The sequence below is a fragment of the Nannobrachium achirus genome (genome assembly GCF_963921795.1).
Source record: "Nannobrachium achirus genome assembly, chromosome: 18".
In the NCBI taxonomy this organism is placed as follows: Eukaryota; Metazoa; Chordata; class Actinopteri; order Myctophiformes; family Myctophidae; genus Nannobrachium; species Nannobrachium achirus.
Genome location: NC_137825.1, coordinates 45,549,095 through 45,561,784, shown reverse-complemented (window position 1 = coordinate 45,561,784; position 12,690 = coordinate 45,549,095). Strand labels below are relative to the sequence as shown.

The 12,690-nt window shown below is 43.4% G+C and overlaps 1 protein-coding gene across 1 annotated transcript in view; it reads left to right on the top strand.

The window, feature by feature from the left end:
- The window catches only part of tecpr1a (tectonin beta-propeller repeat containing 1a), a 56,380-nt gene that overhangs the window by 21,685 nt on the left and 22,005 nt on the right, over nucleotides 1–12,690 (top strand). The window contains exons 10-15 of the mRNA XM_080748270.1: nucleotides 6,362–6,621; nucleotides 7,834–7,997; nucleotides 9,153–9,345; nucleotides 9,710–9,855; nucleotides 10,746–10,901; nucleotides 12,421–12,570. Coding sequence (XP_080604396.1) covers nucleotides 6,362–6,621; nucleotides 7,834–7,997; nucleotides 9,153–9,345; nucleotides 9,710–9,855; nucleotides 10,746–10,901; nucleotides 12,421–12,570 — 1,069 coding nt within the window. The remainder of the gene's footprint in view (nucleotides 1–6,361; nucleotides 6,622–7,833; nucleotides 7,998–9,152; nucleotides 9,346–9,709; nucleotides 9,856–10,745; nucleotides 10,902–12,420; nucleotides 12,571–12,690) is intronic.

The window sequence follows — 12,690 nt, the reverse complement described above, 5'->3', positions numbered from 1 at the left end:
GATGGTGTCTGGGAGGTGAGCGCTTACACCACAGTAAGGCTTCATGGCGTAGAGGTAGCCTGTTTTGGACTCTGACAGTATGTAGCTCTTTATGCCATACTTGATGGGTTTCATTGGGTTGTAGACCTTGAACTTCAAGCTGCCACGCCAAAGCAGTGTTCCCTCGTCGATGCTCACATTGATGTCCGGCTGATACATCTTCTTGAAACTGGCCAGCAACGGGTCAAGAACAGGGCGGATTAAACAGAGTGGGTCACTGGCATCAATCGTGTCGTAGTCAGTGAAATGAAGGAACCTCCAAATGAGCTGGAATCGGTTGCGTGCCATGATGGTGCCAAAGTAGGGCGTTCCAATTGCTTCCTCTTTGGACCAGTAGCTCTCGAGGCTGTACTTCCACACTAGGCCCGTAAGAAACAGCAAACCGAGGAACCTCTTGAACTCGACCAGTGTGAGCTCCCTCCAGGCATAAACTCTCGAACTTTTCACTGCTGGCTCCCTCGCTCTGACCTCCGCGATGCAGCGGGCCGCATAGATGTTACTCTGGTCCACTATGTACTGCAGAAGCTCATCAGACAGGAACAGCTCTGCGTAGTCTACTGGATTCTCTGACTCCAGCTCATATGCACGGCCAAGTGGACCTGGAGTTGCACGGAAAGGGAAGGCGGTGGGGCTCCAGTTCTTCTCGTCACGCCACCCCAGTGCATGATCTGTCTGTGTGGGTGGTCTGCCACCTGTAAATCATAGAAATACATGATTACCATAAAATATATTGTTTTTATTCATGTGGTACATAAATTGCACCAAATAGCTAATATATAAGATCAAGATGACTGATCTGGAAGTGGGGGGAACAGTGTCTCGCCACAATGGCAAAGTGATGGTTTTGGCATGGAGGGACAAGCGAATCGTGAAGATGATCTCCACCCTCCACCAGGATGAACTACGCACAGTCCACGTGACACAGAAAGGGCAAAAGAACAGAGTCCCACAGAAAAAGCCAGCCTGCGTGTGTGACTACACTCTCTACATGAACGTGGTACGTTTGACAAATAAGATCATATGTAAGACCATATAAGCTCACATTGTGTGCTGTTACTGCATGTCAACTGACTCATCACAAATGACATCCTCATCGGTGTCTGGGTCGAAGTAAACACGCACACCCTGGTACAGTATCATTTTGCCACCTTGGCGTTTGGGCATAGCTTGTAGATCTGCTGATGGAGATGAATGTCATAAAACATGAAAAAAATAAACAAGCATGATACTGACCTCATGCTGGCACATGTGTCATTTGTCACCTGTCATTTTAGTTGACATACAGTAACACTGTATGAAATGACGTGAGAAATGACAAACGTGGAGGTATTAGATCAGCTTAGATCAGTGTCATGAGCAGAAACAGTTCTCACCCGTCTTACGACGAACCGAAGGCCCAGCAGCAGCAGCAGCAGCAGCAGCAGCAGCAGATGTCCCCTGCCTCACTGTGTCTGAAATCCCAGAGAAAGAGAAAATGCTAAATAGCATGCAAATCAAAACAATTTACAATTTAGACATATAGCCTTCACCCCATTATGCATCATAGTAAAGAGATGTAGAGACTTTAAATCAAACAGAAACGTGTTTTTATCCAACTACTGCATTGAATGCTGATAATGAAACAATGAATTTAGATACAGTATATAAACTCCTTTGGCATCTGCTATATATACACCTCGCGTGAATGTGATTGTAGACTTTATGAAAAGTTTGCTTTTGAGGAAAATTATATATATTATACATATATCTATGGTTGAGATAGTGGCAGAAAATAGCCAATCTGCAAGCTCACAACGTGATGATTTCATACACTAAGTGTCAGTGTATGACACAATCACATTCACATTCATGTGAGGTGTATATACACATGCATGTGTGCATGTCAGATGTACTGATTCAGTGCTTGACACAAATGTGTCAAGCACATTTTGACACTACTTCATGGCAGAAACTGCAAAAGATTTTCAGAAAATATTCAAATCACATCTACCGTATATTTCTCTTTGTACAACATTTCTAAGGTCACACTCACACGTCATGTTTCTTAGTACCCTAATGGTGTCTAGTGTCAAGATTTAGTAGTGTTGCCCAACTCATGTCCCATGGGGTTCATGTTTTTTCCCCAGATATGTTTTTGGGCTTTTATGCCTTTATTGACAGGACAGTAGACTGACAGGAAACGGGGAGCGAGAGTGACACGCAGCAAATCTGGACGGGCTCGGTACACACTGTTTTTATTTACCTGGCTGGCTGGAAAGTGGCGCTCCAACCCCCTGAGACAGCGGAACGGACTGGGAACTTGGACCAGGCTGGCAATCCCCCTCAGCAGCTGTGGTGGCCTCCCCCACGACCCCGGCAGCTTCGTCCTCCTGATCCTCCTCCTCATCCTCTATATCATATAACATTACCCCTCGGGGACAAGAAAATGAAAATGTATTAGGAAAATGCACAAAATCTAAACTTTGCCATCTTGTTCATGACTTTGATGTAAAAAAAATGTTTTATCTAGTACAATTCAAGCTTCTGGTTTCCGTTTTATTTTATTACTCCACCTGAGATGTACAGCCGTGGCCTCCTATCATCGGGCTGCTCCTCCACCACCTCCTCCTCCTCAGAATAGTCGGAATCTGTAAAAGTGTAGTTTGTACTGTTATATATTTGTCATGTCATGATTGAATATATAAACAAGACAACATGAAACTGTATATTTGTACACTGTCAGAGTTGTGGTGATGTACAACATTTATGCATGATGGCATCAATACAATAAATTTAGATATCTAAACTCCCTTGGCATCAGGCATGTGCTGATAATGAAACAATGAATGTAGATATATAAACTCCATTGGCATCTGGCATGCACACATATACACCTGGCATGAATGTGAATGTGATTCACGAATGTGATTGTAGACTTTATGAAAAGTTTGCTTATGAGGAAAATTATATATATTATACATATATCTGTGGTTGAGATGGTGGCATAAAATAGCCTATCTGCAAGCACACAATGTGATGATTTCATGTCAGTGTCAGTGTATGTCACAATCACATTCATGCCAGGTGTATATGTTTTGTGTGCATGCCAGATGCCAATGGAGTTTATATATCTACATTCATTGTTTCATTATCATTCATCATCACTTTGTACTGATAACATCATGCATAAATCACGTTGAGGGCTTGTAGATCGGCTATTTTCTGCAACTATCTCAACCATAGATATATGTATAATATAATATTCATTGTTTCATTATCATTCATCATTTTGTACTGATACCATCATGCATAAATCACGTTGTGGGCTTGTAGAGCGTCTATTTTCTGCCACGTCATGGTCAACCATAGAAATGTGATCTCAACGTCTCAAACAATATAATTTCACAATATAGAAACGTCTAAAGTATCGAAACATAATACATATACTTTAGACATTGTCATGTGTATGATACACACTTGATTGAACCGGGAAAAAAAGACCACCTCAGCTCTCAAAGCACGGCGGCGGCGCGACGCGTCGATGGGCTTGTAGATCGGTTATTTTCAGGAACGTCATCGTCAACCATATACGTTCAGGTTCAGGTTTATTAGTCACCATTATGTTTAGAGACTTGAGAGAGACGTTTTTTGAGTGTTGATCACACTGCGCCGAAAGTCGGGGGGAGAAGATGGCGCCGATCAGGCAGCTGTCAGCGTGTAGCCCTGATCAGCGCCATCTTCGTCCCCCCGACTTTCGGCGCAGTGTGTAATCTCAAAGCAAGGCGGCGGCGCGACGCGTTGATGGGCTTGTAGATCGGTTATTTTCTGCCACGTCATGGTCAACCATAGAAATGTGATCTCAACGTCTCAAACAATATCATTTCACAATATAGAAACGTCTAAAGTATCTAAACATAATACATATACTTTAGACATTGTCATGTGTATGATACACACTTGATTGAACCGGGAAAAAAAGACCACCTCAGCTCTCAAAGCACGGCGGCGGCGCGACGCGTCGATGGGCTTGTAGATCGGTTATTTTCAGGAACGTCATCGTCAACCATATACGTTCAGGTTCAGGTTTATTAGTCACCATTATGTTTAGAGACTTGAGACGTTTTTTGAGTGTTGATCACACTGCGCCGAAAGTCGGGGGGACGAAGATGGCCGATCAGGCAGCTGTCAGCGTGTAGCCCTGATCAGCGCCATCTTCGTCCCCCCGACTTTCGGCGCAGTGTGTGATCTCAACACTCAAACACGATATAATTTCTCAATATGGAAACGTATCATGTCTCTAAACATAATACAATATGTACATACACACTGGGACAATGTCGAGTGAGCCAGCTGACTATTGAACCGAAAAAAAGACTCTCAGCTCTCAAAGCAAGGTGCTGCCGCGTTGTGGGCTTGTATATCGGCTATTTTCCGCCTCATCTCTAAAGTCAAAAGCTTCGATCAGAGCGGTGTAGCGCGGTGAAGTCTTTTTGAGCGTTACGTTGTAGTTTTATGACTCAAAAAGTCTACACCGCGGTGGATAGCGGTGGACCCGACTCTGATCGAAGCTAAACGATAGCATTACACAACTCTTACCAAGAACTCGTTCTCGGTCCGGCGCCTCTGGAACCCATTCCAGGTCGCCACCAGTACCATCATCATCATCGCTCTCGTCGTGTGACTCCTCGGCGGCTCTGTACCGAGGCCCTGGACGGTTAGCCGTTCTACCAGAACGACGACGGCGAGCAACAGGAATGAGGGGGTGTCCCTGAAACATGTCGCTGGAGCCTGGGTCCACAGGCTCCACGTTGCGACGTGGCAGACACTGTTGCAGTGTCCTCTGGCCTGCACTGGGCAATGGGAGCTTGCGCTTCCCCATCACTGTACCAAAATGTATCACTTACTACACTAACTAGTCTAATACTGTCTAATCTAAGCTGATATAAACTGAGATAAACTGACCCCACCCAAGATAAACTACAATGAACTCTCTCTAAGGCTATCCTAAACACAGACTGATGCTAATGCTAACTGTTGCTTACCTTCCTTCTCTCAACGTCGCCCTGACAGACACAGCCAAACACTGACTGACTACACAGAACAGAACAGACAAAGAAACAGACAAAAACAAGACACAAAAAAACACAAATCTCTCCCTCTCCTCTCCTCTCCTCTCCTCTCTCCACTCCTCCTGACTAAACCTCAAACAATCACACTTTCTTTCTCTCTCTCTCTCTCTTTCTCGCTCACTTTCAGTCAAATCAATCACACACACAAACTCTCACCTCAGTCGCCCACCAAACACCTCACAGTCAATCAATAAACTAGCACTCAATTCTCTCAAAACTCTCAATATCTCTCTCTCTCAATAATCACTTGCTTCTCTATAAACGTACCTACTCCCACTCAGAACGCCCCCTGAACCCAGGTATTTATAGGCCTCCACAGGTCACCCCATCAATGTTGATAAACATTGATCCAGAACCCCATGTGGTTGGATCAGACAGTTGCTGGGGTGATTACGTCACCCAGCAACCCGGTCTTCACTCAGAGGCTGCGCAAGGGCTCCACCTACTGGAATAATTGAAAAAATGAAAAGACGTCTGGACCTGTCATAGAGGTCTATTGGCACTTCTTTAATTAATTGATTAAGACTCCTGTGGACGTCTTAGGCAATCAAAGTGTTTTTAATGAAGAGGTATATGTGAGACTCAAATGATTGACTGTATAGGGTTCAAATTTGGCCTGTGATGGAATTTAAGGAAAGCCATTCATACTGACAAATACAACATTTCCAATCATTATATAACCCAATGTGAGGGAATTTGCTTTCTTGACAATAAAGGTAAAAGAGCTTTTACCTTTTCTTAAACTCTCTCACTGTTTTGTGTTTGCGTTGGTGTTTTCTTCTCTCCGTATACTTGTGGTTTATTCCCTAATATCCTTGTTCATCGCTGTCCATTGGCGCTTCAACAACAACATAGTCCATTTCCAAGAGAAATTATAAAAAAAATTAAAGCAATACAGTTTTCAGTGGTGCTCAAACTTTTTCATGTCAAGGACCCCCAAAATGATATGTATTTGGCCACTGACCCCCATCTCAAAGTATTTAGTTCCAGGGACCCTTCAGAAGGGAAAAAGAAGCAAAAGAGTTACAAATGTTCGCTATAATACATATTCAAAGATTTGCACGAATTTTCATGACTTTTAAAAAAATAGCAGATCGCAGGGCGGCACTCGGTGCCGCGCTGTGAGCTTGTAGATTTGCTATTTTTCCAATAGTTAAATCATTAAATAATTCTAAGCCTAAATGGGTTAATTTTGCTCTTTGTGTCTCATTCAGTGCTGGCTGTTTCTTCTCTGGTGAGGTCCGAGCCCAGTCAGTGAGTGACGTGGAGTCAGAAACGGAGAAGGAGAGGGGCCCGGCTGCGGCCGGTCACATTGTCCCCACCTACGCCTCCTCCGAAACGCTCACCGCGCCCGCCGACGCCGACGCGAGCGACCCCCCTTCCTCCGACCACGCTGCCGACGCTCCCAAACCCCGCATCCCCAAGGTCACCAGCGACAGCTTCATCTCTGATCTCGTCTCCGACCGAGACCCAGGTAAGCAGTGGTGGAAAGTGACTAAGTAACGTAAAATTTGTAGGTGTTTGTACTTTACTTGAGTAACAATCAACACAAGTTCACAATGCCATGCGATGCATTGTGAGCTTGCAGAGCTGCCATTTTCAAAAGATTTCCTATTTTCAAAAGATTTTTGAAAACTTGTGAAATGGGACATTCTGCCTAATGAGTACTTTCTGCTGTACTGCTGCAGTACATTTTGAGACCAATACATTTGTTCTTTTACTCAATTAAATTTAGAATGCCGAACTTGTACTTAATATCAAAAGTGTAGTATTGATACTTTTTACTTAAACATGTGATGCACGCCCCAAGGATTTACATTATGAGACAGTAGGTCACGTGGTCTTTCTACAAACAGTCTGAGTTGGGGGCAGGGCTTTATGAGTTACTGCGCAGTAGTGAAAGTGAATGTATACTTAGTCCGTCGTACGGTGCTGCGCACAACAGTTTAAATGTCCAGAGCATGGGCGCAGAAAGCAAGACCCTGGATTCTAATCTTTGACGGCTGCCTTGATTTTTGAAAACGTGTACATTTCTAGCAGTAAATATGCCATGAAGTTGCAGAATCTTTATCAAATTCTCATTCTCACTGTAGTCAGCCCTCGGTGGCGTAGATTCAAAATGAAATGCACGCTAAACTGCTGTCTGTCGACAGACAGTAGAGTGCAGTTAGTACAGTAGAGGCGCTGCGTGACGTCATCAATAATATTAGCCAAACAGATAGCCTGATATACCTTTTTTTGCGTGTCTTTAGGGATGGGTATCGTCTGCGATACTTTTAATGGTATCGATTGCACGATACTATCGGGTATCGGTTCACGTAAAAACGAACGATACCTCGTTTCGATACTCTTGAACGCACCCCTGGCCGGTCGCATCTGTAAAGGTTGGGCTACTGAGAGTTTAATGACTGCTTTAGTAGGCTACACTCGTTACTGTGGAAAATAGCCGACAATAGCCTATACTGTTTATTATTATGATGATTATCCAATGTCTATACTCTCTGCTCCGCCACACTGTGTGATCATCATCATCACCTCTGCTCTACCGCTGACTTAAATAAAAATCGAAAATGGTATCGAAAAGGGTATCGTATCGATTCCCAGGTATCGAAAAAGGTATCGTATCGATTCAAAGGTGAACAATACTTAACCACCTTTAAGTAAGAAATGTGTGTACTTTCTGCAGGCAAGACGTCGTCCGGCGCCCCGGCCATCCCGGAGGAAGACCCCTACGCGGCCCTCGCCCCTCCGGGCCTCCCGGGAGGAGGGCTCCTCTCCCCGAGCAGGTCCGGGGGCCACCTGGAGTGGAGCAACGTGGACCTGGAGGAGGCCCAGAGCCAGGAGGACAGGGTGTGTAGTAGAAATTATTTATACGACTGTCAATATGTAATATCGTGTATTTCCCAAACTCACAGGGGTTAAAGTTCTCAGTCCTGGGGACTGATTTCAGTCTTGAGGATTCCATAGGAGCTATTTCTGAGATCAGTGCAGATCCGCAAAATAATAAACTATAACTAAAAAGCTGTTATAATTTCAAGATATGAGTATTTGCACTGGCCAGACTAGCATAGAATACAACAGAATTTCAGAAGATACTTCTAAAAAATGACGCATGGATTGGCACACACACATTCAGTGAAGGCAGTTCAGAACTTCAGGGAAACACCCCAAATATTGGTGTACGCTGTGCGCGCCACGTTTCAAAAATCACATATTGGGACATGGTCTGAAAATACATTTCAGTCGTGGGATTTCTTTTGGCTTTAACCCCTGAACTCACTGTATGCTATATTAGATGAGTCACCTTCCTACATGAACTAACTCGACAGCAGCTGTGATACGAACAGCTGCCAAATGCTGACTGGCTCCTACGTCACCAGTCCATATAATACGGAAGACTCTTCACAACTGAATTGTATCTTTAGACACTGTTTAGTAGACACCCTTTCACCTATTCTTGTCACACTGTCTTGTATAAATGAGAGACTGCCCAGAGAACGGGAGGTCACTATGCGTGCAGTGTACCTCAGAGCTCTTAACTTTGTTGTTAATAAACATATTGTATTCGTTGTCACTCTACCTTGTGGAAATTCAATTTCTATATTGTATACAATAGTATGATCGAGGGCTGTCACGATATGACATTTTACATGACGATTAATTGTCATTCAAATAATTGGCGATTAGCGATTTAATTGTGTTTTTGTCGTTGATAATTACATTTCTGTTTGGCTTTTAGTCTTTGAAGTTGCATAGTAGATATGACACATAACCTAAATATACAAAGAAATTACTGACATATTTGATATATTTATACTTAAAAAAGAACATTGATAGTGGAAATAGCCGATCTACAAGCTCACAACGCGTCGCATCGTGACGCGCTTGTAAGATCTGCTATTTCCACTATTTTGACATGGAAACGATTATGACGATTATGAAAAATAATCACGATTATGTAATAATTGTGACAGCCCTAGTATGATCTGAAAATGACTATAACAGGTGGCGCCGGGAGGAGCCGTGCTGGACTCGGCCGACACCTGCAGCCTGTCCTCCGTGGCCACCTACAGCCTGGCGCTGGAGGAGCCCTACGGGGTGGACGAGCACCCGCTGTGGGCCTGGGTGAGCGGCGGGGGCTGCGCCGTGGACGGCCACTCCCAGCTCCACTGGTTCAACTGCTCTCCCAACTCTGCCAGTGAGTATAGGGCATTCACGAATATAGTGGTTTTTAGTATTCGAATTATTCGACCTCAAAGTATTCGAATAGTCGGATATTCGACAGGACTGGCCAAACTGTCAAATATTAAGTAAGCAAGAGGCGAACATTGTGAAAATAGCCGATCTACATGCGCGAGGCGTTGTGAGCATGTAGATCTGCTATTTTCACAATATTTATCTGTGGAACCGAGTCACATTAAATGTAATACATACAATTCCTCTGTGCCGCGCTGCGAGCTTGTATATCTGCTATTTTTCACTGGTTAAAGCATTCAATAATTCTAGACCAAAATGGGTTTAAGAAAGAGATGGATCAATAGGTCCTTGTTTGGTCCCCATAGCGTTGGCTCAGTCGGTGCAGAACCTGAGTCTGTCCATCAGCCCAGCCCAGACGGCGGCCTGGAGGAAGCAGATCTTTGAGCAGCTCAGTGAGAGGACCAAGAGAGAGATGGACAACTTCAGACACTATGAACAGGCAATAGAGCAGGTACTGTAGTGTACGCACACTTGTGACGCACGCACACACACGCACATGTGCACGCACAGACACACCACTTGAAAATAGCTGTCTTAGTGTTATAGTTTGCTACAGGTCTGAGACACACACACACACACACACACACACACACACACACACACACACACACACACACACACAAACACATACTACAAGAAAACCTGCCAGTTTGTATATGTCATACTGTTCTAGCAAATGGAGTTATACTGTTCTCTTTACAGAGTTGAATTTCTAAATAAATAAATACATTTCTAAATAAATAAATAAAGACAAGACAAATGACAATTTGGACTATATATATATAGTCCACATTGCCATTTGTCTTGTCTTTATTTATTTCCTTTTAAACCCATAATTTCATCACTGTTTTGTCGCTGTAGCCACAGGGCTTTGAAACTGTGCAGTAAACCGAGTGAATGCTGTCACACCAGGGGTGGGCGATATGGAAAAATACAATATCACGATATTTCTCCAAGTGGTATCACGACACACAATCTTAACACGATTCTTTTTCATGTTGGTTTTTGTGCAGGGACTCCCTGGGTTCCTTTTGGGAGGTCTAAATTGACCCTTACAAGTATGTAACTCTGACAGTGTACAAATGAAACCAAATGGACCCTTACGGGTCCATTTGGTTTCATGTGTACACTGTCAGAGTTAAGGGGAGACCTTGACATTTTAAGGTTTGAGCACTACTGATTTAGACCAAAATGCAGGTTTAAATGAATTCTGCAATGAATCTCTATATTAACAATTCAACAGGATTTTTTATAATGATTTTATAATTTAAAATCATTGTATCACGATATATACGATATTTATCACCATATCGCCCACCCCTGTGTCACACTGTGTTTCAGTCGGTGTGGGTGAAGAAGGGCACCATGCAGTGGTGGAGGGACTGGAAGCCTCATAAGTGGGTGGACGTGCGCTTCGCCCTGGAGCAGTTCTCTGGACCAGACGGCAACAAGGACGGCATCCTCTTCATCTACTACAACTTTAACGAGGAGAAGAAGGTGAGATGGCGTCTTCCCCTAGACCAGGGGTCTTCAACGTTTTCAGGCCAAGAACCCCTTGGTTGAGAGAGAGATGAAGCAGGGACCCCCCACAACCTGTTCATAGATTCCATATAGTTTCATTGTGTGACAGCACAATCATCAGTGTATTTTGGATTCATGACTATTTGTGTTTTCAGATATTTAACCACTTGAACCATAAGTGTTCCCAATGGTCACCTTTATACCATATATAGTATGCATATATATGTATATATATATATATATATATATATATATATATATATATATATACCACGATTTTGTAACCCATTTTTTACCCAGTGTCAATGCCTAAGCTGTAATCCTGGGGCTGGGCGCTACTTTCCCTCTGCCAAACTGGGGAAGGCCTGAGCTCATGCTTACTTCAGTACATGAGGAGTGAGCATGCCGGGGGGAGGGTGTTTTATAGCCGGGCCGGGGCGCCTGATGGCCGTGTATCAAAACAACATCCCGGTTCCAACAATGGAACAAGGGCGGATCGATTGTTTTCGGTGGAGATGACGAAGGTGCGCCGGCGTTATATTATAAACACAATCTAATCTAGCAACAATCATGACATATAGGCTATTTATTATAATCACTAATTCACTATGAAGTGTCTTTAATTATAATTAAAGTAAAAATAGTCAAATAACAAGGACAAATTGTTCTGCCCACAACCTTATCAAACCAAAATGCCTAAACTACTGTAAATGTAGGTCTATTATAACTATGATAATGGTTCTTGTAAGTCCAAATTATTAAGTAGAATACTTGACCTTATAAATATAGAATGTTTATAGGCCTAATGTGTTATGGTTATTTCTTGTGTTATATATTATGAAACATCGCGTGTCGGCACGAGTGAGCTCTCGGCACCTCCGCGCGGTCCAGGCGAACACAATGGAGCGCTCCCTAGTACCTCCGGTAACACGTTCAGCCAATCACAAGCTTCCACTGCTGGAAGCGGGATGTTGTTTTGATACACGCGCCTGATGGATCTGCATGTGTTCCTGCCCCAGCCGTCCAACTGTGTTACTAGGGTTGGGCGATATGGAAAAATACAATATCACGATATTTTCCCAAGCTGTATCACGATACACGATTGTATCACGATTATTTTTCACGTTGGTTTTTATGGTTAATTTTCAAGATACTTGACAAAAACTAGACTCTCTGGGTTCCTTTTGGGAGGTCTAAATTGAACTTTATAAGTATGTAACTCTGACAGTATACAAAAGAGTTAAGGGGAGACCTTGACATTGTAAAGTTTGAGAACTACTGATTTAGACCAAAATGCAGGTTTAAATTGAATTTAGCAATGAATCTCTGTATTAACGATTAAACAGGATTTTTTACAAGGCTCCCTCAATTGTATCACGATATATACGATATCTCTGAAAAGGCATATCGTGGAGACATTGTATCGTCTCACCGATAATTATCACCATATCGCCCACCCTATGTGTTCCTCTGTCCTCTGTAATGTCTCTTGCAGTACCTGCACGCCTTCATTAACGAGGTGACCATTCTGGTGCCGGTGCTGAACGACTCCAAGCACTCGTTTGCCGTCTACACCCAGGAAAGGACCAAGCAGAGGTGGCCAATCAGGCTGGCCGCTGCCACGGAGCAAGAGATGCATGACTGGGTATGTGTCAGTACGTCCCCTGCACCTTAAAGGTGATACACCATGAAATTTCACTTTTCCTATTTTAAAACCTTTTTTTGGGGTCCCACTAGCACCTTCTATCCTCACAAAGTCCCATTT